This window comes from Pipra filicauda, unplaced genomic scaffold (assembly GCF_003945595.2).
Source record: "Pipra filicauda isolate LSUMZ 115617 unplaced genomic scaffold, ASM394559v2 scaffold74_size2892960_pilon, whole genome shotgun sequence".
In the NCBI taxonomy this organism is placed as follows: Eukaryota; Metazoa; Chordata; class Aves; order Passeriformes; family Pipridae; genus Pipra; species Pipra filicauda.
In genome coordinates this window covers 519,810-546,112 of record NW_024104920.1, presented here as the reverse complement: position 1 = coordinate 546,112, position 26,303 = coordinate 519,810, and the positions used below count along the sequence as shown (strand labels likewise).

At 39.1% G+C, this 26,303-nt stretch overlaps 1 protein-coding gene across 4 annotated transcripts in view; it reads right to left on the bottom strand.

Annotated features, from left to right (window-relative positions):
• Positions 1–26,303, bottom strand: part of PARD3B (par-3 family cell polarity regulator beta) — a 399,222-nt gene that overhangs the window by 90,395 nt on the left and 282,524 nt on the right. For 3 of the 4 annotated variants that reach the window (XM_039389618.1, XM_027731420.2, XM_027731421.2), the window contains one exon: positions 8,518–8,628. The exons of the other annotated variant lie outside the window; for it this stretch is intronic. In XM_039389618.1, coding sequence (XP_039245552.1) covers positions 8,518–8,628 — 111 coding nt within the window. The remainder of the gene's footprint in view (positions 1–8,517; positions 8,629–26,303) is intronic. 4 annotated transcript variants of the gene reach the window in all.

The following is a 26,303-nucleotide window of genomic DNA, read 5'->3' as shown; positions in this document are numbered from 1 at the left end:
TTCTCAGTGCTGACTGAAGGAATTCTCAGGCTGCTGCCATTTGTATTTTTCCATTAAAAAGATAAATAAGGTGCTGTGCATATCATATTTGAGTCCTTCTTGTGAACATTAGCTCATTCTGGAACAAATGGTCATGAAAAGAGAATCAAATTAACAGAATACTCTTGGAAAGTAAGACTTAACTTTGCTTATATTTTAGTAATTGGGAATTTAACGTCAGGAATGCACACAATAACAACTGCAGTCAAAGCCATGTATTCACCTCTACAACCTCTCCAACTGAGACATCAAACAAATTGTTTCAGAGAAGTTCATCAGATAAACAGTGAACAAGTATAAAGTAACCACAGTATACCTGCAGAAAAACTATGGGGAGACAGAGACATCCATCTATGAACTGTCAGTGACTAGCTCTGCTCCAGCAATTGCTGTAGTAGGTATCAGTCAAAATCACTGAGGATTGTTAACACTGTCTTGAGAAAAATACCAGAGACACTGTAATGACCATGGGAAGGCACAACATTGATTTGACAGTTCATGAAAACCCAACATTCACAACCATATGCAGTAGCATAGCTCAGGACAGACCCAGGAAGACTGGCAGCTACTGAGTCCCTGGGGCTGTGTCCTTTAGTAAGTGGGTATTCTTGGAACATTTCCTACATAGATACTCATAGCTCCACTTGCTAGTGAGACCTCATGAGTTTGCACAACCATCCCTGCAACTGCATAAACATTATGCCTTCATTTGAATGAAATTGTAGTAGCAGAAGAAGCAAGCCTAGCTTCATATGATATGATATGATTCCAGGCACATTTCTTTATTCTACACTTACAACATTGAACCGGGAACCTATTGAACAGAATCTTTCTGTACAAGAACAGGAATAGTCTCCATCTGTTAGTCTGGGATTCACAGGTTGTTTCTAATTAACGGTCCTTGATTAGAAAGCAAAATTCAGCTTTGACTGAGCAGTCAATGCTTTAAGACTTTCAGGTATTTTGGTTTAAGATCACTATGGAGATTTACACATGCAAACAGATTTCCTGCCTGTCTATCCCCATGAGTCGCATTCTCATTTTTATCCTGTAGTAACTAAGGGAGTCTGAGAACAGGAATTCTGTGCTGTGGCACTACTTCAAAGTGCATGCCAAAGATTTATGATAGACTGTCATAAATCTCAAATGGAAGAGCAAGGAATGAAATGCAGCTTCCAAGTAATTCTTACGCCCTTATTGATTTTGGAGTGGGCAAGAGCTGACCTACATTCAGTACTGCATCAAAGAAATCCCTAGGCCAGAATAGTCTGTCTCCTAGAAAGCACTCTATTGCTCTGGTTGGCCAGTACCCTGGCCACTTCATTAGCCTGGCCAGTACAAGTTTCTAACAGCAGCATTTCTGGTTCACAGAAACAACAAAACCATCAAGTAATAAAACTCTGTTATATACAGAAAAGAACCACACATTGGCCCATTTAAGCAAGCAAGAGCCAGGCCATTGCTCCTGCTGCTCTGACTTTTTAGGTGGGCAGGTGGCACAGCTTGTGAAAAGAGGCTCCAGAGCAAACCAGTGCCTTAATGAAGGGCAAAACAAGGAAACTAAATGGCTTGCATGACAATTTGTGTGCTTACATTTTGAGGGCACAGCTATGACACCTAGAAAGTGCTCTTTCCATCAATCTGCAACACCTGGAATAGTACTGTGATAGTTAAAGAAAAAGGCCAATTCCATGTGCCATTCTGCTATCAGTTCCTAATACTCTTCATCTGGGACAATCTGGGATCAACCATAGACCTAACATTGTCTTAAAAATGCCCTCCAGCAGTAGAAAAGCCACACAAAGCAGTTCAAAAATTGCTGTTTGAGTCTAAATGCTACAATGAAACCAGTGAAAGGTAGGTGAGACCCATCTACCTCAGCTACTTATAACCAAACATCAATCTCCCAGAGTTCCGTAGTAGGCTTTTATTACATGTTCTGGTATGCAGAACAGCAGCAGATCTAAAATGAGAATCATTCAGAATCAATGGGTTGGGATTAATCTGTCCTCCTGTCCAGTGCAAGCACTGCCACAGTAATAAACAGAAATCTGATAACTTCATACTGTCAGCACAAAATGAAACTATGACCTTGACCTGTGCAACAGCATCCAGTAATTTTTTCATAACTTCAACATACCATACTACACGGCTATGATCTAATAAGAATCTAAAAGTAATTAACTGGAATTTTTGAAAACTGAAGCCTTAATCAAATATGTATTCTTATCAGGGTTGCAAGCCAGCAATAAATTGGGACATTTAAAAAACTGGGATCCAATCCAATCCGTGATCTGATCAGGGTTCAATGGTTATAATAAATTGGGAGTATTAAAACTGGGATCACATCCAACAATTTATTTTGTCTAAACCACAGGACCTAGCTGTGCTGCAAAGTCAGGAATACTCAATGAACAGATATACCATGTTGGATTAACCCTTAATAAATAATGATGCACAAGCTCAGGAGTCCCAAAAACATGTGGTTTAGCACAGAGCTTAATGGTGAGAATAGCAATTACCAGCATTTATCAGAGATCAATATGAACTATAAACAGCCATAATAATGCTTTCAGACTTGGCAAGTGGAATACACAGGAACAAAAGCTACATGGTGTTGGCAACAATGTGTGCATGTATGAGTGTGCTCCAAGATGTACTATGCATTTTAAAAAAATCATACTTTGATTTTTGCAACAGTCTGAATTTCAACTTTTGATTCAAATCAATTTGGCTTTTCTACCATACTGCCATGCATGCAGCTATTGTTTTCATTTTGATTTCCAGTAACATACAAATTGTTTGTAATTAAATATAACGAAACAAATGCTGATGGAAGGGGAATGAAGTTTCACTCCCAACTAGTCTCTCCTATATAAGTGGACTCTAAATATTTTTATTTCTGTAAAATGCATTCCCTTCATGCAGGGATCTTGCAGCTGCAAAATTAAACCTCTGTTTGCCAAATATCAAAAACATATGTATTGATTTTTTAACTATGGGAACAGGCAACAAGCATCAGAGCTGATAAGACAAGAGAGAAATCCTCTTCAATTGCTGGAAGGTTTCTGAAAAGCAAAGGAAATTCAGTCTTCAATATAAAAACTGAAACCATTTAATTTTTCCCAAATTTGAGATATCCTGTAACTTTGGTATTCAGTTCAGACATTCAGAAAGCAAGGGCCAGAAGTTCCTTCTGTTTCTCTAAAACTGTACTCAAACCTTAATACTATTAAAAAAATTCCTCAATTAATTCCAATGAGGACTAAAAAAACAAGACTGTTTTAACCAAACAACATACTACTCCCACAAAAAACGTGCAGAGGATTATATTTTACATAGGCTGCCTCCTTATTAACCAACTCTCATGCTACTTTTAAAAATCATACCATTTTCAACAAGGTACTTAATTTTGTAGATTTTATTCTAATGTCAAGAAAGCGTTCAATTCCACTGGAAGAGAGACTTAGGGTCTTAGTAGGAATATTACAGTTAAAATAATACTAAACAAACAGGAAAACATAGTTTTCTTTCAATTGATAGACACTTTATTTGCATCTGACAGGCAAACAAATTATTATGTGTAAAACTCAAGCATCTGATATATTTATCCAGTTTGTTTTACAATGATTTTCAAGTATTAGAAAATCAAACTACAACCCCAAATGAGTGGGAAAAAGATGGAAGAAGGGATGAAGAGAAATCTTTTTGAGGGAAGAGACAAGACCTCTTTCAGTATTGAATAATGTAGCAAACATCTTGTTGTTAAAATGACAAATTCTGAGTAATTTACACAGAACACACTAAAAATACAGATTTGAGTCAGCTTGATCAAAATAACCTTCAGATATAGCATTTGCTTTTTCCTTTTATGGGCACATTCTCGACCTTTGGAGCACATGCTTTATTACAGCCAAACTCTTTGAAGCATGAACAAAATGATGAGTTTATTTAAAATAGGGCCTCAGTCCAATGATGCACGTGACTTGTGTCAGGAAGGACAAAACACTGCCTCAAAAACTGTATAACCAGTTAAGTCAATACTCCTGACCCATCATGAACTTCTGTCTTTTTCCAGTCAAGTTTGAGTGACATTGCATTGCTGTGGCATAACGAAAACTAAGGGAGGTAGAGGGAGAAGAAAATAATTTAGAGGAGGTGCCAAACTCATATTCAACTGGACACGGATAAGGCTATTACTAAAGAAGGAATGCCTACCATCCTAAGTTCCTCTTCACCACTTGAAGCTTGCAGAAGTAGCAGTCATATAATAAAGTATTGGCTTTGAAAAGAAAGGAGGCTTGGGGCTGAGGTCTGGAATGAATTCTTAGCCTGACAGGGACTTTTCAGGAACCTGGACAAGCAACTGCACTGCCTGCATGTCAGATTCCCATCCACAGGGCACTTTTTTTTCCTGCCAGATTTTCTCTTTTCCACCTCAACTGTAAGTGCTCAGGGTCAGGCCCAAGCTTCCCTAACAGCAATGAACACGAGACCTTGATCTTGGTGGGGATTGCTAGGGAATATAAGCAGTAAAAAAAATAATGATGTCAGCATTTCAGTGCAGGATGTGGAGCTGCTTCAGAGAACTGTGTCTACAAGACAGCACAGAGAGTTGTACTGAAAACTGAGACTAGGACAATGTGGAATGGAAATAGAAATTACTAGGCTAGCAAAATACTAAATTTATTTTCACTTTTTGAGGTTAAAATCTGAAACTTGGCAGCCCATAAAAGGAGTTCCCAGGCAAGTTTATGCTGAGGACCAAAGTTACAAGCAAGTCCAATCCTTTTGGGAATCATCTGCACGACAGAGTGAGCACTCTGTCTGCATACGCCTACTAGCTCTAACACATTCTGGATGTGCCAGACTTGTTGCACATGCACTGTTCAATTTCTCCTCTGTGCAAGCAGGAAATCCAACCTGTTCCAAGCATGATGGACTTACACTCATGCAGCACACCTACGTAAGATCTGATGTTTCCTGTCAGAGCCAGAGTCCCTGAGTTTGTACTGCACGGCCAGCCCATAATTGTGTGGTGAACACATTTGACATTTCTGCACGTCTAAAGCTCGTCAAGATTTCTGGAAGAAGGCTGCAGCCTTTACAGAAAGCCTGTCTCTGAAATTTTGTGAAGTATTATTGTGCCTATCCAACACCAATCAAAAAACTCTGCAGAACTATGAGAGACGGCCTACTCCTGTAAACTGAATATGCACTTCCTACTGAAAAATATTTCTCAGCTGAGAGCTTGGAACAGTTTTCTGCTTTTTGGAGAGCTGCCAAGCATATACTGCATGCAAAACGAACATCCAAAACCATGTGAGTTCCACAGCTGCTAAGATGCTGAAAAGTATTTGATCATTAATCCTGTCACACCCAGCCCAAAAATCAACTACTCCAAACTCTTCCACTAGTGTCCAAAATGGACAACATGGCCTGTGAAAAAAAAAAAAGGTCAAATGAAAAAGCATAGTATCATTCAGTATGACAGATCCTAAAATACTTAGGCAGTCAGCATTTAAGAAAACTGTTTGGGCAAAAAGCCTGACTTTAAGACTGTAATAATTGGATTGAGGATCTGAACAAGAATTTATACAGCTAATCTTGGAAAAGTAAAATTAGGTGTGTGTTAATTCTAGAAAGGTTAAGCGTTAGAAAAGCAATTTCTATTTTGTTCAAGTTGTTAAATACAGGATTTGATCATAGGTATCAGGGGACAAAACTTTCTACATTTCTGTAGTCTGTTCTACTATTACGCCTCCAGTAGTTTTAACATACACTCATTTCAGTCTCAACGAGAACAGATTTGAAAATATGACTGTGTTCTACTAAGCTTCAGTGAAGCTTAGTTTCATAAATATGAGACCAAGTATGCAGGATTGCAGCTAGTGAAGTCATAGAAACAGATGATCTATGGTGTGGATGTGCCACAGGATTTTCTTTGCCAATATGTGCATTAAAATCTTGGACTTGAATTATAGAATTACTAAATTACAGAATTACTAAATATTGGGACAGAGCTATAAAACTTGTCTTATTGAGCATCATCACTAGATGAACAGTCAACAGCTAAGCAAAAGGACCGAATTACCTTCAAGTCAGGTAATGTTTCCTTAGTGATTTTAATCAATTTTACAAACAGTTCTTACCCACACATGAGAAGTAGCTCCTTTATATAATTTTCCAATAATAATAATAATAATAATAATAATAATAATAATAATAATAATAATAATAATAATAATTTCCTCTGATAATAAAATCTCTTCTGTTTTATGATCAACTCAAGAAGGGTTCAATCGTCAGCCTGTAAGTAGTCTTATGTGAGCAAACATACAGAGCCATGCTCTTGCTTGTTTTTACAGCATGTGTTGCATTCCTTTGAGGATAACAGAGAAAATTTCTTCACTCTTCTTCTGTTTTTCTTTCTTTTTTTTTTATATTTTTAATTTTTTTTTTTAATTTTATTTTGGTTTTGTGACTTTTTGTTTTTTTCTTATTTTTATTTTTAAATTTGAATCCTCCAAACATATAAGATGTATTACCTGATATTATCTGATATAAAAGGGTGATATTTCTATTCTTGTGCCTTACAGAAAAAGAATCAAATAAGTGAGTTAAAAATATCATCTTGTTCATCCACTTCTCAACACACCTGCTGTTCTCCATTTCAGTCACAAACTCTTCCAGGTCAAAACTTAAATCATTACTAGAGAAACCAGAATGATGAAGACATTGAGCTGCCAGTTTCTAATGCAGCCGTACCAAGTTACTGTCAATCAGTGACTGTAATTAAAAAAAAAGCATGCAATGCTAAAGAAATATTAAGAACAATTATCTTGTGTCCAATTGGAACGTTAGACCCCTAGACAGAAGGGTTCATTCCTTGCAGCCTGCCAACATTTTAGTAAATGACACTGGCCCTTTAACAGATGGGATACATGCTTCTTAGCTTGCCAGGATCCTAATAAAAGACACTGGCTTCTTTAAAATGAAGGACACATACCTCTCAAATTGCCAGTATCCAAATTGGGAGTCAGCAGTTTAAAATAAAGGCACTCATCAATCTGGCAAAATCAAGGACACGGCAAAGAAATTTTAAAACAAATGGTACAAAGTTTCTCCTGACACTACTTAACTTAGATGAACTAAATACTTAAAACACTGGCTAAGCATATCCAGTAACAGCACTACAGCAACTAGATACCTTACTAGCTTTTAAAGTAGAAAAATAGTACAGCAGACTTCAAGAGTTTCCCCCATCAAACCCATTAGCTCCCACTTAACACTGACTTACACCACGCTGACCACTCACTGCACTGCACGACTCAAATGAAAGCAGGGTGTCTTTTCCCTGGGCACTGACCAGTACCACAAAGGTTGACCCGTGTAGAAACACTCTGTCTGCCCAAAAGGAACCATGTCTGCTTTCATTCTATCCCAGGAACAGGATGCTCCAGTGAAGGAAAGAGACCTCTTCAAGTTTTCCCCTTGCCCTGACAGCGCATATTACTACAACTTGGAAAGTTATACAGCAACTGTAGACACCTCTGGAGAGCCAGCAAGTATGGGCTCTTTAACTTTTCTAAGAGCAGCCATCAGATGGAAACAAAGACCTTTTTCAGCATATCATGAAATATTTCTGGATGAGTTGGAGAAAGGGAGAGAGGGGGTTTCTGAACCTTGTTGTCACTAACAAACTGTTCCCAGTTTCTGAAAGGTAGACATGGAGAAAACTAGAAAACTAAATTCTCTTTGACTGGAAAGATAAAGAAGTTGTTAAGACTGGGCCTAAAAAAGCGTATTTTATGAACAAGACAGACTCCCAGGGCCTTACTTCAGAAATACAGCAACTCACAGCTGGCACACATCCAGCTTCTTGCCTTGCCCATCTTGCCCACACCACTGCCAGCAGACTCTTGCCTCTTCAGACTCATCTTAACCATTTGAACCTGCTTTCTTTCAGGTGTCCCTTGCCATACTCAGCACTTGTTACATAGATATTTCTGCAACATGTGGCTTACCAGCAAATGCTGTACATAAAAGAACAAACCTAAGTCCAAAGGTACCATTTGATGGCACAGCCAGCTGAAGCCAAAGAGGTCTGAAGGGCTGGAAAACATGGCAGAGGCTGTCAAGAGAGAAGGGAGGAGGTTCTTGCTGTGGAGAAGTAGAGGAGAAAATTGCTAAGTCAGATGGCCTTGGGAATGGGTAGAGGGGAAATAGGTGTTGAAGGAACTGATCTTCACCAGCTTAACAGAAGTTGGGATCTGAATGCTACAGTGAAGTGCACAGCAACTGCAGGAGAACAAGCTCCTGCTGCACCGAGCCTAATGCTCTGGGTTGCCTGGACTTGACTGCCAGCAGGCACGGTCTGGAACATCTCCAGCCAGGCTGGCTGGCTGTTACTTCAGGCAATCACTTGCTCTGAAGTTTTTCACTCAATGAACAAAGATGCTGCTGCCCTTTACTCACCTTTCACGTTCATCTTTCATTTTCTCCAGCTCCTCCTCTTTAAGCATGCCTTGCTTTGGATTCCCCTTCTGATCTGCTTTCCTACTTCTATCTTCTTTTTTCTTTCCAAATCTGTTAAAGATATCAAGGAAGGAGTCACGAGGAAATAACTACTAGAAGAAAAACCAGTACTCATCTAAACCACAGAAATTTTACAACAATAAAAACACTGGCGTTTTATCTTAGTCACTCATAAATTTCCCACATTGCAAAATAAGTTATCAATATTACCTGGGCCATGCAAGAGAAAGGACTGATTACCAATTGATTCAGACCCCGTACTTTTGAAAGCAATTGCTTGAAAACAAAGTTGAAAAGTCCCACCAACCCTGAAATGCAAGGCATTGTAGGGCTGGAATATTAATATGGCACATATTAAAGTGGCTGAAGGTTCTTTTTGCCACAGGACAGCTCTCTGAAAGTAATCTGCAGTGGCTGTGGCGTCAGCACCCAGACTGGACCACATGTTCTGCTCTTAACAGTAACTACTGGCTCTCATTCATGACTGATCCTAATTTCTGGATTTGTTCTTTGCTTAAATTCAGAAAGAATAAAATTTATGTTCCAAGAGTACAAAACGAGACAGTTCCTAAGAGCTCTTTTTTAAACTTCTAGGGTTTTCTTTCTGCCTAGTAATATACTATCATGTAATATTTATGCTGTGAAAGTCCTCCAGAGGCCCCAGTGGGCTCAGGGCTTCCACTGTTGTTTTATACACTGTACAAATATGCATAACAAGTCTGCTTTACACGGCCTATAAGGGGTGGCTGAACTGGGGAGCTGCATTTAATTTCTGATGAAGCTAGATAGAATACTGGGGTCAAATATGCTCATTAATTATAGACCAAAAGGTATATAAAGCTTCCCTCCTCTCCCCCAGTTTGAAATTCTCAGTTCCACAAGTAAGTAAATGATCAGTCTGTGTCGTCCCCTGCAAATTAATGTATCCTTGCATGCATGACAATAATGTAAAGAAAAGTAATTATTTTTAAATTAAAAATACTATATTGCAAACTAATTACTCTGACTCAAAACTGCAAACTCCTCTGTGAAACTCTGAAGCATTTCCTTGGTGATTTTTTTTTTTATTTTTCACATCAGCCCAAACTGCCTCAAGTGGAATAGCTGAACTACTGTGCATACACTTAAGCTGTAAATCATTGACTTTAGGTTTCTCCGCTGATGAAAGCAGAAATTTTGCAAATACCAAGTCAGGCTCATAAGCTAATGATCCAAATTTTTTGTGAATTTAATTAATCATTCTGAGCTTGTGGTCAAACAAAGTTATCGGGAACTCTGCAGCAGGTCTCCCAGACAATATGAACTTGGAATGATGGCTGCGAGAGACAGACATGTAGCATGTGGTGCTAATAAAAAGGGCAAATACTACAGGTAGTAACATGAGATGCTTTATCGTAGTTCTGTCATGGACTGTGCTGGGGAGCAGAAAGAGCCCTATCAGTGCATTGTTTTCTCTTTTTTCCTATGTGTAGCAATGAAGATAGATGGTGTCTTGTACTCTTTGAGGGATTCTTGGCTCAAAACATACATACATCTCATCTACAAACAATCTTCAGTTCTTTTTTTATGGTCCCTACTCCTTTTGGTGCTTCCACAAATACAGCACATGCTTTCCACACTTCTGCTTTTCCTGAGTGTAGAGCAGTACACCAATTTCCCTGCTACTTTCTGAGTTCCAGTGGTTCCAAGAGACTGTGGAGTCACAAACCCCATCAGAAGGTGGTGGTGGCAGTGAAGGCAGCAGACAGGAGACACAAGAGAGAGAGGTTGTACATATAGAGTGAGAAGGGCTTATAGATATGAAGTGACCCAGGCAAAAAGAAAAGCTAGATGAAACTGCATGTATGGCCCTCTACAGAGATGCCAGGCAGCCAAACAACAAGTCGCCTGGGGATGAGCACCAGCAGCCTGCTCCGGGAACACCCCTGCTTTCTGACTCTTGCACAGGCAGGGAAGGTCTCATGGCAGTTTTCTCTAGAGGCTGAATTAGCACTTGCATCTTGGTCATAGTCCGACTCTGGTACTTTGTTTATATTCCGGCTGCCTGGTTTTCTTCCAGAGTTTCAATTATGGGCTTGTGGAGTCTCATATTCGACTGTAGAATGTATTGATTTTGAAAACATTATTCTTGGGTATTTTGTATTGCTGCAGGGAGTTGAAGCTGGATATGTTGCATACTCGAGAGAAATGTAAAAAAATCCCAAAAAATCTTTAGCATACATCCTTTTCAAGTCTAGATATTATTTCTTGCTTACTAGGGAAATCCATTTTAAATAAAATGAAGTGACAATTTTGATTGCAATAATTGTCAGCATGACAGCTTTCTGCAAAAACATTGCTGTTTGCTGGTAGAGCTGCTCTTGCCATAAAATTGGCATGTTCCGGTGTAATTATAAACTGGGAATAGTGAGTTAGTCTTGATGAAAACAACTTTTGTTGTTGTGCTGCATCAAAAGCAGCGTGGGCAGCAGGTTGAGGGAGGTGATTTTGCCCCTCTGCACTTGTGGGACCCCATCTTGAGTACTGCATACAGCTCTGGGGTCCTCCAACATATGAAGGACATGGACCTGTTGGAGTGAGTCCAGAGTTGGGACACAAAGATGATCAGAGGGCTGGAGCACCATTCCTACCAAGACAGACTGAGAGAGCTGGGGTTGTTCAGCCTGGAGAAGAGAAGGCTCCAGGGGAGACCTTAGCACGTTCCAGTACCTAAAGGGGGCCTACAAGAGAGCTAGGGAGGGACTTTTCACAAGGGCAAGGAGTGATAGGATAAGGATAAATGTCTTTAAAGTGAAAGAGGGTAGGTTTAGACTAGATATTAGGAAGAAATTCCTCACTGTGAGGGTGGTAAGACACTGGTGGAAGTGTTCAAAACCAGAGCAGATGGGGCCCTGAGCAACCTGGTCAAGTGGAAGGTGTCCCTGGACACATCAGGGGGGTTGGAACTGGGTGATCTTTAAGGTCCCTTTCAACCCAAACCATTATATCATTCTATGACTGTTTTTTTGCTAATTTTGGCTTCAGATAGGATTTGAGGAGGCTTACAAGATTTGACCTGTTATACTAAATACGCAGCACATTGCTCACAGCTAGGGAAATATTCAGATGTGGGGGTTTTTTTGGCCTCTTTTTGCACAGTGCTATACCATAAAAATCCATTCTATTTATTATTGTTTTTCATTCCATTCTCTTACTGTTATGTTTTTCAGTTCAACAAACTCTTGCACAAACATTAGAAAATAAAAGCAGCAAAAAGTTTAACACTGTTAAGAAAAGTGATATAATGCAGACAACCTTAAACAACAAAGAACCCAGTATCATCTCTGCCTGAATTTATACACCCTGTCCTAAAATTTATGGCCTGCTCACTGATGCATTCTAATTACCATGGACTTCCAATGATAAAATTAACTTCCACTCATTGTAATTTTGCATGGGTTTGTGCACTACAGGCTTACTGGTTCTCTACTGCCTATAGGAACAACAACAACAAAAAAAGCAGTTAGGGTACTTGCTGCCCAACTAGGTGTGATCATGTTGTCACTGATATTGGGACAGGATAAAATCTGTTGTCAAAATTATACTGTGGAATAGATGAAATCCATATCAAAATTCTACAAAAACTGAATGGCTTTAGGATTTAAAATTTCCAATTCTGCAGGCAATAAATAATTGAACTATGGTAAAATCTGCCTTCTGTATTAATACTGTTGTCAGCAGAATAAAAACATTAATGAAAAAATGTACACAATTTTTTAAAATGTCTGTTTTGCTATACTGTGCAGTCAAATTCCTTGAACTTTGTAACTGATGGATTTATTATTCTGAAAACCTTATATAGAAAATGGAGAGATATAACTAGAAGACCCTAAAAACAAATGGATCAGCTCTATCTTCTCATTCTATATGCATCTATAATCAGTTTATGTCAAATGAAACCACTGGTAATCATAATGACAGTAAGGAAATAAATCCATGTCTTCCCAGGTTGAGTGACTGCACCAGCTCTCTGATTAGCTACAGTAAATGCCTGGGAAGTACTGTTAAAGATGTTACAGCCCTATTAACCTTAGTATAACTTTCAGTTGGAAAAGTTAATATTCCACCTACTCAGAGCATAGTCCTCCTGTAAATAAAAGCATAAAGGGATTTTCTTTATGTGATCAGACCTTTGAGCACTTCATCCTTATGGGAAAAGCCCATATGTGACTGTTGAAAACAGGCTGTGCAAAAGTGAGGCATTATCCTGTTTCTATTAATTTCAAAAGGTGCCCTGCAAACAACTAAAATTTTTCCCCTTAGAAACATTAAGGGAATAAAGTATCTGAATACCAAAGATATGTTGTCTTCCTGCAGTATTTATAGCCATTCTACTGGTTATAGCATTAAAGCATTTGCATGTTTCTTTCCAAGGACTCTAAGGGATAAAAATGAAAACAAACCTACTATAGACCTGCTCTGTTATACTTGGGATAAATGTCTTGCATGCAAGACCTAAAACTGTGGTCATGGCAACACTTCGTTTCTGTGTGGAGCCGGGGCCTTCCAGATCTCAAATGTGTTGATATTTGCTTCAAGGATTAAAAAGCAGGCAGGTCTATAAAGTACCAGACTTCTAAGCAGGAGAAACATCTGGAGGGTGGAACCCCTAAGCAGCTTGCTGACTAAATTCAGTCATTTGGATTTCTTAGCCAATTCAGTTACCCCAGATCAGGAAGTGTCACTGCAGCTAAAGGGTACATAATGAAAGTACAAACATCTGTGGGAAATTAATTCAAGAGAGCCTATGACACAGTCAAGCAAGATACAAAGCCTAACACTGTCATAAAATCTTTACATCTCCAGAAATTATCTGTAAAAAACCAGAGTGATCTGTAAAGTACATATAAGAAAAGCTCTGACTCTTAGTCATTTCACAGCAAAATGGAGGAAAATGCTGAGATTATTAAAGCATGTCCCTTATGAAAGACTAGAAATAACCCTTAAAATTAAATTTAAATGTGAGTAAGAATGAATGAGTGAGAAAGAAAGATAAAGATACTAATAAGGTATGATTTTCAGGTCCACACAGGGACTATAAAAAGCTTATTAACTGCCACTACTACCGTGTGTTTTAAGTTATTTTATCACTCAGCTTTTATGGCAGAAGAAATACTCTAGAAGCAGCGCTGTGCTTTGATTAATCACATTCATACATACACTTTTACAGAGTATTAAACATTGCTGTAAAGATCCTTAGTGAGTCAGACTTGTTGGTGATTACAGGCCAGGCTCATTTTACATTTATGTTAATAGCAGCATTAATGAAATACATCTTTCACATTTTAGTGTCTCTCTAAATACCTAAAAGGTTTGTTACTAAATGTTTACTTATTGGACAGAAGTATGCCACTGAGTATTACACCAGTGGGACCAAGAGCTTTGCAATGGCTGAAAAAGCTACAGAAAGAAAAGAACATGTTTTAGTAAAACAGGTTTGACAATCTGAGAACAGGCAATACTCTTCAAATCTTCACCAATATCCCAGAAGATGAAAGTACCTCTGTGACATGGGTTAAACTTACGGTAAAAGGACAGCTGGGAGGAGTAGGCATCTCTTTTCCTTGCCCCTCTGCCAGGCCCATGCTTCCAGCGAGTGGATCCCATTCCCTCTGTGGAGGATTTAGCTTCAGAAACATCGAGATGTCACCTCCTGTCTAGTGTGCAAGACCTATTGCAGCAAGACCTCCCCATGACAAAGCCTTGCCCGGGAGCAGGTTTTGAAACTGCTTTGGCAGGGTGAGAGCAAAGCCCTGATAAGATGATGAACACTGCTGGAGCTCATTCCCAGGGCAGCACCAAGGGGAGAGCAGCAAAAGCAACAGCTTCTTGCAGCAAAAAACAGGGAAGCTTAGGCACCTTTAGCCACCTTCAAAATATTTTGGGAGATAATCACCATTATCAGAGTAAAACTGATTACGATCAGCAGGAAAAGAAATTATGCAGAAATTGCAAATATAAAGAAATCCACCTTATTATGCTCCTCTTATGTCAAAATAAAGCAAACAAGTGCTATTTTTAATTTCTTTTAATTTATTTTTTTATTTACTGTATCAGACTGCTGGAGCTAGAATAAAATGACTGAACTTCCAGAACCAGCCTAATGGGAGTAAAACTTATCTTTCTAAAACTCTGATTAAACAAAACCTCCCCCCACCCGTTTATTTCTTTGATGCCCAAATTAGCATCTTTTCTGCAGCATGCTGAATTAATTAGTACAGTGACAAAGAATTAGTCCAGATAAGATCAAAGCTGAAACCATATTTATCTGGAATTTGAAATTAAGAGCAGAGAGTATTAACCCTCAGCACTTCAAGGAGCTTTCCACATGGCATACTTCGTAAGCCTTCCATGAGTTCATTCAAAATAAATCAACAGTGCAATTTTTTTCCCCACTGAAGTTTTGCTAAAAGGAAAATAAATTTGCCATGAAGTCTGCTACAATGTGGAACTGCCTTTAATGCAGACCCTGTACATGCTACTCATTATGTAACTCGTAGGCATCAGTAGAACAAAGCAAACAAAGCTGAGAAAAGACAGTTAATCACATTTGTATTAATGCTTGGATCATCACATTGTTCAGAGTTTTAAGGGCTAATGAAAGAATTCCCAGCACTGAATCCGAGAAGCTGCTTGCTGTAACACCTCACAGGTAAATAATCCATAATCTTCAGTGGAGAGGGTCACACACAGAAATGAAATGTCAAACAGAAGCCCTAAATTACATAGAGAAGTTTACTCTGAGAGTATCAACCATATGGACAGCAATAAAGGAAAATCTTCATGACTGGTATCATTGCTTCGGATATTATCTGTGTTTCAGTATCAGATAAAAGACTGGAGGTTGTTTGCCATGTGAAATACAAGAGGTCGATCTTCTGCCTAGAAATTTTTGCAGAACAGAGGCAGTCTAAATAATTACTCCAAAATCTTACCCATCTTCCGAAAGCCTTTGAGCCCCATAACCTTATTTTTTAAATGTAAAACTTGCTCTTAATTTAGATAGAAGTATATATATACTACACATATACTATAACTCATTCTGGTAATTAGGTACTAGGAGATTCTTACCAGTGGGGCAGTCCCATTCAGCTGTACCATATATCAAATCTTACTTCTGCAGTATATAAAATGACCAAAGACAACCTCCAAGGAACGTGACGGAACTCTAGGACTTGGGGCACCTGAATTAGAAGTGGTTGTTGCAAAACAACGAAGTCCATCCACTGAACCAATGGAATGGAACAACTCTCATCAACTAATATGTAAATATAGACAATAGAAGGCAGATGTCAAGAGTCATCCTTTATACTTCAAGAAACTTATTTTTAGACAACATGCTGAGGTAGTCTGAGTGTTGAAGCATTTATAAATTATTATCTATTATTATCTGACCAGGAAAATCGTGATGTTGAATGGCAGCTGTGCATCTATTTCCACGAAATGATGTTTTAATCATCCAGTGACCATGGTGCTAGTCTTTTTGGTCACCAGGACAAGAATTCTGCATCCCACATCACATACACGACAAAAAAAAATCTGCAGTAATGACGACAGCTGTGATTTACAGCTTGATCAAAAGGAGGAAAAAAAAATCAATTTATGGTCTGTCCAATGCAACAAGCCCTGCCTGTTTGTCCACTAGACTGTGGAATTACCCTCCAACCAAGTAAGAAATTATTCCCATATATTCTTATTTGAACCTACTTTCATACAGCATCAGTCATTTTCCCCTCTTGGTTCCACCTTACAGGCAAGTAATTTTTTTCTGAAGCGAATACTAATTCTGTTTCAGACAGTGCAGAGAAACATTGCTATACCTATTCTGTATGGAGTTTGCAAATGCCAACCTGCCAAGCCCAGAGGAACATGACAATCACACCCATGGCTTGGGCATGGCAACTCCACACTCAAAGCAAAGGAAAAGGACCAGATTATTAAGCCCTTGACTGCTTTCTTAATTTCCATTTTGTAGTAACCCATTTTCTCAACTCTCCACAAAAAGAGAATAAAAGAAAGAGAGAAGTAGGCAGTTAGGCCAGTTACTAATTCTTCTGGAAATTTGTTATTCTCTGTCAGGCAGGAAAAAAAATAAATGCAGTTTCTGACTGAGAACCACTTGAAGGTGGTCTTTCAGGGAAAAGACCAACTGAAAGGAGCTAAAACGTAGCTCTTTTGAGATCCAAACATGACAAGAACAGGCTGTTGAGTTTCTTCTTCTTCTCTGCTTCATGTTTTCTCCTATGCTGTGTGTCTCTTTCCCCTATTACTAGCCACATGAACCCAGAATTCACTAAAGTATCAACTACATATATATGTGTAGTATATGTTTGTATTATGCATGTTTATCAGAGGAAGGACTTTTCATTTTTCTTATAACTCTCATGGTATTTGGTGCTTTTCTTAGTATTTCAGCTACTTATGAGTCTCCACTCGCACTACAAAACTTCTTGCTCAGCCCTCTTGGCTATGGAAAAACAATATAAAACTGTGACATTATCAGAACTGCGGATACAAAACTCATGAGGCAAATTAAATATACGACATTTGCAAAACAAAACTGAAAACCTGCTACATTTGCACTCAGAGCCATGATATTTCGAGGTGTCAGACTTGCTAATCATCTCACCACTGCAGTGCTCACCTTCTCAACCAAATCACGTGCCTTCCTCCCCTTACATGCCACAGTGGGGATTTGTTGGGGCTTATCTGACTTTCATGAAGTGAAACTGCACATTGCAGGTTCCAATGAGATCTCCAAGGAAAAACATGACCCTTGAAAAATAGCAGGAATAGAGAGGACTCCTCTCCCCATGTTTTAAATTAGACAACACCCCAGACTTCATGAAGGCTCCATTCTCTATGGAATGTAGTGACTCTAACGAGCAGTTAATGTTGAGTGTATTTCATCATATCCATTCTAAAATGAAGAAACTGAGCCAGGAGGAGTAAAAATTACTTGCCCAGTTTAAAAGATCCTATTCTCTCTGTCTACTGATCACTTCAGAGCTATGATTACATTATCACTGCATATCTACCTGCCTCATTTTCCAACCAGATTGCTATGATGCTTTTTCCCCTTGACTATGTCCCCCATATCTCCTAGAAGTTCTCATTAATTTCCTTTTTCTCCCCTAACACACTCTCCTCCTCCTTGCTCCACACTCCTTTCTTATGCCCTACTCCTGCACTGCTACAAAAATACCTCTTCCTGGAGATTTCTACTGGAGAAATGTCTTGGGCACAAGCACTCTTGCCTCTGAGGAACAATGTGCAGCAAAGACATGCAGAGATCTCTACAGTAGCTGAGCTACCAAAATGGTCTCGACTCTTTCTCAGTGGGATGCATTAGCCTGTGTTTGAGCTCAAGCTCAGAGAACTTGAAAAACTCTGAACTAAGAGACAGTTCATAGAGAAGAGATGTTTTCGAAGGGAAACTTATAAGAGGGAGAGGGTTGGTTCTTAAATAGGAAAGGGAGATTGTAAAGGCAAAGAAAAGACCTATGATGACTTGCTTTTAGGTTTCACAATGGAATTCTAAAGTTAAAGCATCACAAATTCCACCTCTCTGCCTCTACTATAGCTGGCATTTTTACAAAGCAGTAACATTCAAAACAATGCCAAAGTAAGAGATTTACATATATACTGTATTTTGAAAGATGTGTTTTGGCATAACAAATAATAGATGTTTGTGCATTTTTAAACTGTCAAAATCAGTTCTTCTGATAAATAATACCTTCCCTCCCTGGCCTTGGCTATTGTACATTACTAATTAGACATAGTAGTTTGTGGTTAACATCCTTCCCTACAGATTTATTATTAGCTTCTATATTCTTTTCAGTAGAATTGTGCTAATGGTAAGGTCTGCTGGAGGCCAACTGCATGAAGCCACTGGGAGGAGAAATCTGTTTGCCTGTCAAAACAGTGGCTATCAATTAGAACTGTAAATGTGATTCCTTTAAGTGTCTTGGATGGTAGCAGAGAATTCCAGTGATGGATTAGGGGGATGAATCACTTTCATATTGAAATAAAGGAAGCTTTCAAACAAACAGCTATCTGCATGAAACAAATTCACCACTATTTTTGAGCAAGTCTAGCAGAACCCGTTTGACCTGCCAAAATTCCCCTCTGCTATTTTCCCAGAAATCGCAGATTTTCAGCACTTTATGTGGCATACTGACAAAATTGATACTAGATTATTTTGTGGTTTCTCTTAGGAAAACTTTGCTTAGGATAGCTACAGCAACAGAAGAAAAAACAATGATGTTGCTGAAAGACACGATCCATAAAAAAGAACCAGTGAGACGATGCAATTCCACTGTTCACTGATTCGGGATGCAGTCTTGGCGCACAGATAGCAATTTCCCCTTTGATACAAGCACCCAGCTCTCATTAGCATCACTAAGAGTTGTATGGACACACTGATGGGAATATGTTCCCCTGTGTTTCACAGGAAATTAACACCCCTCACTTGGGGACTGAAGGAGGCACTGTCTGTCACTCTCAGGCATCCTCTCTGCCAGTTAATTAAGCAAAAACCTCTGCCACAACTCTCAAGAGGAAGCTCTTCCCCGTTCTCCTCGGTACAGCAAACGTGACACAAAGCAAAATGTCAGGAGCAGGAGCTTGGAAATGGTGATGTTCAGGGACGACGAACTTCAGCCTGCATTTGCCAAGCTATTCTGCCATTAGATTTTTGTGGATTTTGAAAATAGTTATTAGAAATCAAGTTGATTAGTTATAGCTGAGTTTAAGCTTTAAGAAAGACTTAAGAAAGTATCTTCATCTCTCATACATTGTGGCTTTTGGTTACTGGTTATTTTCAGCAGGAGTAATTCTAGATGGCACATATAAAAACCAGTCAGCAAGACTGCTAACCCTCCAGGACTGCTATTTTCATGCCAAAAGAGTGACTAACCAATACAGGAAAAAGCAAAGGGCTCAATGACATACACAAAACATGGTCTGGCAGCTGAAGGACAATGGTTCAGGATGGGGAAGGTTTCATCTAGTCATTAAACAACAGACTCATCAGGCTGAGAAACTAAACTAAAGGTATTAAAAATTTTCCTCAGTGCCACTTTATAAATGAAAAATAAATAACAGAACTAAGTCAGCGAAAGTTTCAGTCAATTACATGAACTACACAGCTCTGTCATATCTTTTTGCAAAAGTATTGCTCATGAACTATGAGCTAGCAAATGTCTTTGTCAGGTTTCAGTGAAAACCTGGCAATCACTCCTGTTTCTTGAATCTTAAAAGAAGTAGTTCTGGTGCAATCAGATAAAGAAATACATTTTACTGGACAAAGTCAGAGAAAATCATTAGAATAACGTTTAAAACCACAAAGTACTTTTACTTTGCTAGCTATTAGAACCACGTAGCTGGAAGTTGCACAAACACCATAAACAGCCTAGATTCCCAAAACTTTTTCCTTATTGCCTATTTCTTGCCTTTCACACACTGACTCCCTACCACAGATGTTCATACACAATTTTAAAAATAATTATTTGCTATCGGTGTTTGTATTACCAGCCAGTTAATTTTTGTGTAACAATGCACAGAAAAATCTATGCTTTCCTGTTCAGATACAGCAAAGCTTTGTTCACCACGCAGAGGCTTTGACTTCCTTTCTCATTACCCCCACAGCTCCGTGTCCTAAGGTTATATTCACTCATTCGACTATTTGCAATACCAAACTACTGGTGCTAATTTTACCTAGTGACCAAAATGAGCACAGATACCTTAAAAATTCTGAATGTTATCAGTCTAATCTTAAAGAAGTTAGTCTAAAAAACAGTTGCATTATGAGGGTGATAGAACAAATGTTAAAATTCAAAGCCCACATCAGCATAGAAAGCTGAAGAATCCAGATGAAGTCTATCACTCGTTTCATTAAAAGTTTTGTCACAAGAGCTGCCAGTATCACTGCATGAATAAAAACTAAGTGGTGTTGATAAAAAACTACTCCAGGGTGTATAGTCAGTCAGTGAACTTAATTCTCTTTTGTCTCCAAACTGTGCTTGATACAATCACAATTTCTCTTGAATGTATGAGAGATTAGCCATCGTCCATCAAATAATTTGTAGAGAAAAACTCTGGCTTACAAGTTACCCATGAATTACTGAAAACAGTCAGTATTCATTACAATGAACATTCTGCTTATTCATCATTAACTGCAACTGATCACATGTACTATTTCTGTTTCTTAACTTGATAAATCATTGTTTCAAAACTACCTTCACAAGCACAGGGGAGGAGAAGCCACCCTGCACTTCTTGGAAAACATGTTTTGGCAATGGTCCCAAAAGTTTACTGCATAAAAAGCCCCACAATCATATGAACACAAATTTCACCACACGAGCGCTCACAGTTGATGAATTACATTTAGCAGAAAGAATTTAATCTGTAAAACAAACTAGAGACCTGATTGTGAAACAATTTAAGCATCTTCATTTCTATTTCTCTGGCTGTATCCTTGGTCTCCTATCATAGGACAGAGAGAAAAAGAGCGCCTAATTTATCAACTGGTTCACTTCAAATGGTTGTTCACTTGTACCACTGTCTCTTTTCCAGCAGCTGCTCAACAGATAAGTATCACAAATATATAAATACAGTCCAGATCCTTGAAAAAAATAATCGCAGGATACAGGAATACGAAGCAGAAATCATGGTCAAATCCAAGGTCCTGAATTTCAATAACTGGAAAGCTGTACATCTGAAAAAAACCTTCCCCCAAGTCCACTCACAATAGCTGGAATTAACAACTACATCTTTTGTACTATTAGACACACTTCCTCTAGCAATTAGCTGGCATATTCTCTAAATAAGCAGAGTTGTAAAAGCCAGCTAATGCCCCAGTACTTCTATTGGAAATCTTTAACCAAAATCGCTAGTATTTAAGAGATTGGTTGAAATTTGGTTCCAAATTGGGTACTTTCTTGTTATGCAGAGGATAATGAGAATTTAATCTTACATAATGTGTCTAGTACTGTTTGAAACAAATGAAAAAGGAAAAGTAATGACACGAAGATACCTAAAGGTACCTTGCTCAAGAAATATCCAGAAGGTGGAATGGAGAGTCTGAAAAATAAAATGCCTGGACAAGGGAAGAAACTAAACAATAGGTTTAACTGCACTGAGGTGCAAAATATTTGTTGATTTGAGTATAAAGGAACTCAGATGTGGTATTTAGGCTTAACCAAAAAAGACAAGGAAAACATAAACATTGCATGAACAAACAACAAATACCTGTGTGACTTCTGTTGCAGAGAAAGAATGTTGGCAAAAGAAAACACTGGTATTGAGACAGATGCCCAATATCACTAATGTCTCTGCACTAAATATCTTGACCTGCAAGTTGATTTTACATCTGTTAACTACATTTTTTAAAAACATATTTAGTTGACACCACATTCCAGTTTGTCTTACTAGCACGCCTACTCAAAAACAAATACGCACAGAGGCATGAACAACACCCTGCCTGGGAAATCCCTTCTCTGCTTTCCAGTAGTTACTCCCTGAATTTGAGCATGGCCTAGGAGACAAACTCAAGATAAGCTTTCCATGTCCTCATGGTTCCAATCACAGCACATGCTAAGAAATGTTCATTTTCCTGAGGCAGGGCCAAAGGAGAAAGGCCTATTTTACTCTAGCCCATCTTTATAATTCCCCCAGTAGATGCAGTGTTTACCATTTTATAGAACAGCTGCTCAGAACAAATGCAAACACCAAGTTTGTCCTGTGATATTTAAGTTCTCACACCAGAGAAACTCCATGTCTCCTATCAAAAAACGAAGGTATTTCTCAGATGCATTATTTTCCCAAATATCAAACACAGAGAGCAAACTGGTTGAAAATATGAAAAATCTGCAACTTCATCAAGACATAGAAAAGTTCTTCTAAAAGGAAGTCCATTAAGATAAACCAAGAAAGGTCTCTCTTATGATCACTAAACAGTAACAGCTCAGGATTAAACTTAGCCAGATCACTTATGCCACTGATAACCTATTTTTTTGGAACTAATGGGTATCGTATTCCTCGATGTTCCAGAAATAAAGCAAACTCTTAGACCCCTTCCCTCCTGAATCATAACCCTATCCAAGAAACGAGTGCATTCCTCCTTTTCTGAACCTTATACCTAATCCCAAATCAGGACCCCAAAATAACTCTAAAATTTGTATTCACAAGATGAAGAATCATCAGTCCCACTTAAATTCCTTTTATTACTGCTCTTCACCATTAGCCTCTGGGCCCTTCAATACCCAGCAAGAAGCTCCATTCTTTGAGTTCTCCTTTCAGACCCAAACTACAATCTATTACCAAAATTGGCTCACCTTTGCCACCTCTAAGCCACGTCACTGCAACATATCTTTGTCCTCACACAGCACCTACAAAAGTCAGCTGGCATAAAATTGAGTTCATTCCTCATTCCTATTCTTGCCTGTGCCCTTCAGGCTATTGGCAATTATTTCAGGCTGGGAGCATGGCTGTCCACTAGAATGCTTTCCACTTGACACTTGCTCATCATGCTAAGACCAGCTGGGATCCTCCACTTGGAGACTGACTGGTACAATTTCTTACTTGAGAGCCAACATCTGTCAAACATAGTGAACTTGGAGAACTGTCAGGTCCAGACTTCAGACTGCAGTCTGAAGCTGATGTTGAAGTGATGCTCAGAGAAGAATATTTTCTTTAAAATTTTTATTTATATTTTTTGTGTGTGATAAAGGACAGAGGGGGGAGAAAAGGGAGCTGATGTAGATTGATACTAAAGTCAGAAAGCATACAATAATGACTATGAAGGGGTTCAAAGCCTTCCAAAGTTTTACAAGATGAGCTATATAACAAGGTAAGTGCTTTAAAACAGCACTAATTTGAAAAGCACAAGCTATCCTCTTATTTCCTGGAAAGTCATCAAACATTAAGATAGAAAAGAAGGATGAACTCAGTGGGACAGCTCATTGTTAAATAAGAACTAATCTGGCTTCTTTCATGAATTTGCCATCATGTAAACTGTGTGATCTCTCCACTCTATCAACAAAGCAAAAGTTTAATCCATATGAATAAGTTAATGTATCAATTTCTACGACTCTCTAAAGCTCATTAAAGCCTGCAAAACTAAAAAACCTGACATTTTCAACAGGCATTTGCCACTGGTGTGAAACATGCTCCTCTCCCCATCCCTTCTTAACTTTGCTTATACAGCATGATTTCCAAAAGCACAAAGTCTGGCCTCCCCAAAGCCAAAGAATCTGTCAGTTCTGTCCTGCTGTCCCCATGTGCTTTTTAAGGTTTTCCAGCAAAGCAAAAATCATTTTTTCCCTGAGGTGTCTTAGAAAAGTGATTATTTCGGCAAGAGTAGCAATTCTGAACTGAAATGGATAGGACCCTATAGCAACACATTCCTTTGTACTTGGAAGGAAACCCCATCAGCAAAACAGCAAAAAAACCAAGAACGGACGGTGGAAACTTCTTTAGCTGCCTGGGTCCTTACAACTCTGACTTTCTTCCATTTCTGCCTGTTATCTTCATCCAGAACAAATTAAAAGCGAAAAAAGAAAACACTTGCTGTGCACAAGGACATTCAGCAAGTCTCCCGATCACCTGGAGAATGTGACAGGCCATAGGCTTAGGGGAGAGACAAAGCCTAGCACTCCAGCTGGAAGGTGGCAGCAAAGGGGCTGCCAAGGAAGCAGTAGGCTGCAAAGAGATTCCTTCTCACAGAAACTGTTCTTCTGGGCAAAGGCTGGAGGTCTTGAGGTAAAGCCAAGGTTGAGACAACAAGCTGTATTAGCTACTAGATTAACCAATTTTCATCTATGCTGCCTGCATACTGATACACTGTCATCCACATCTCCCCCGCCCTGCTATCAAAAAAAGTCAGTATTGGAACAAGTGGAACTGAAACCAGAATGCATGAGGCTGTTTTGATCTGACATCAACTGTATAGTAGAAACTTGTTCTCTGCAATGAGCAAACTGTGCACACCAAAGCTGAAGAAAAGTGAATATAATAAATACAGTCAGAACTTTTTTTGGTTCCACCTACTTTTACTTCAAGAAATCCTTAGACCTTTTCATCTGAACTCTTAAACCCACACACACGCAAGACCATGTCTTGTTCAACACCACAATGAAAAAGGATGTTGCAAGGCTGCTGTCCAATTTTCTTTTTCAACATCCCTCTCCTAGCAGAATGTGTTCATAGTGGAAATGTCTCACTCTGCTTTTATTCAATGCCAAAAATGCACCTATACAACTCTAGAAGTTCATAATGCTCTGTTTGATAATGATGCAGAGCAGGCAGACTTGACTATATTCCATAAATCTAGCCTAGCAAATATTTTCTCCTGTTACTGACTCACTGATGGTGTAGAATTCTCAAGTGCTGCAGAGAATCAGCTGCAGTTGGATAGAGGGGATCAGCACTAGCCACTGCTTGGGATCTCTCTCTCAATGCTGTGCTAGGAACATATTACTCCCAGTTGTCTCAGATATGATTGTGCTTTGTCACTGACACAATTGCAAAAAAAACCCCATCCCGATCTTTCCCATCCCTATAATCCCAGTATCTCCCCCTTTACATCTTGACTCTGCAGCCAGTAACACTTGTGCGTTTCTCTCATTATTATTGAAGCTTGCATTAAGTACTTGACCTTCCCCTCAAAGGATTCAAATAATCACCTGCCTGACACATCTCTCAAGCCACTCAGCACAGCTCCAGCCAATACATGGCTCAGCACTCCAAAAATCAGGGCTGGCACAGCAGCACTTGCATCAGCAGGCACAGGAGAGCAGGGCTGCCAGCCAAGCACACTGTGGGCTACAGCCAGTGACCAGCACCACTGGCCACCCAACAGCAGAGCATACATAGCACCTTGAACCAAGCAGTGCACATGCAGCCAAGCTGCAAATGTGTCCTTTCTCAACTCCTTTCTGAAGCAAAAGCAAACCAACTAGCCCAAAGCAGGCTCTGGGGAGAATACAACTAGGAAGTTACCACTTACAAGCATCAGAAGTAAACAAAACATCTATTTTTCAAAACACCACTATTATCTCTCAGGTAGTTAGTCCTGCCTAGTATAAGGTACACAGGGAAGCATGGTAAAGACTGACTTAGCAATTTAAAGTGCTACTTCTGCCTGTCTAATTAAGAGACAATTAGTGATCACTAAAGTTATAATCTCCCCTGACCCTCACAGATGGGTCACACACTGTAAGTCAGGAGGAATGGGAAGTGAGCTGTGGTGTTCTTCATGGTTGGGACCTGCTTGCTGGCTGGAGACGCTGCAGGAAGCATCTCCATGACCAGGGCACAGGGCAATGAGCCACCTGGAAACAGAGTACTCCGTGCAGGTAGGCATGTAAATGTTTGCCTACTTAGCTGTAAATGTATTTAAGTATGTACATAATCATATTCATATGTAAATACTCCACATTTTGCAGTACACACTTATTTAAATATGTACACACTTAAATCACAGAAACCTAAGTAGGTGTCTAACTTCCCCCATTCTCTCATCAATGTGGGCCCAGCGCAGTTCCGTACAAAACAAACTGGAATTTGTAAATTGTCTTCACTGAGCATTAGATTAGGTCTCAGAAGTCCCCAAGGCTCCCTCCTGCACATACACTATCGAAATTCTCTAACAGCTTAATATTTCCAGCGGCCACATATTACAATGA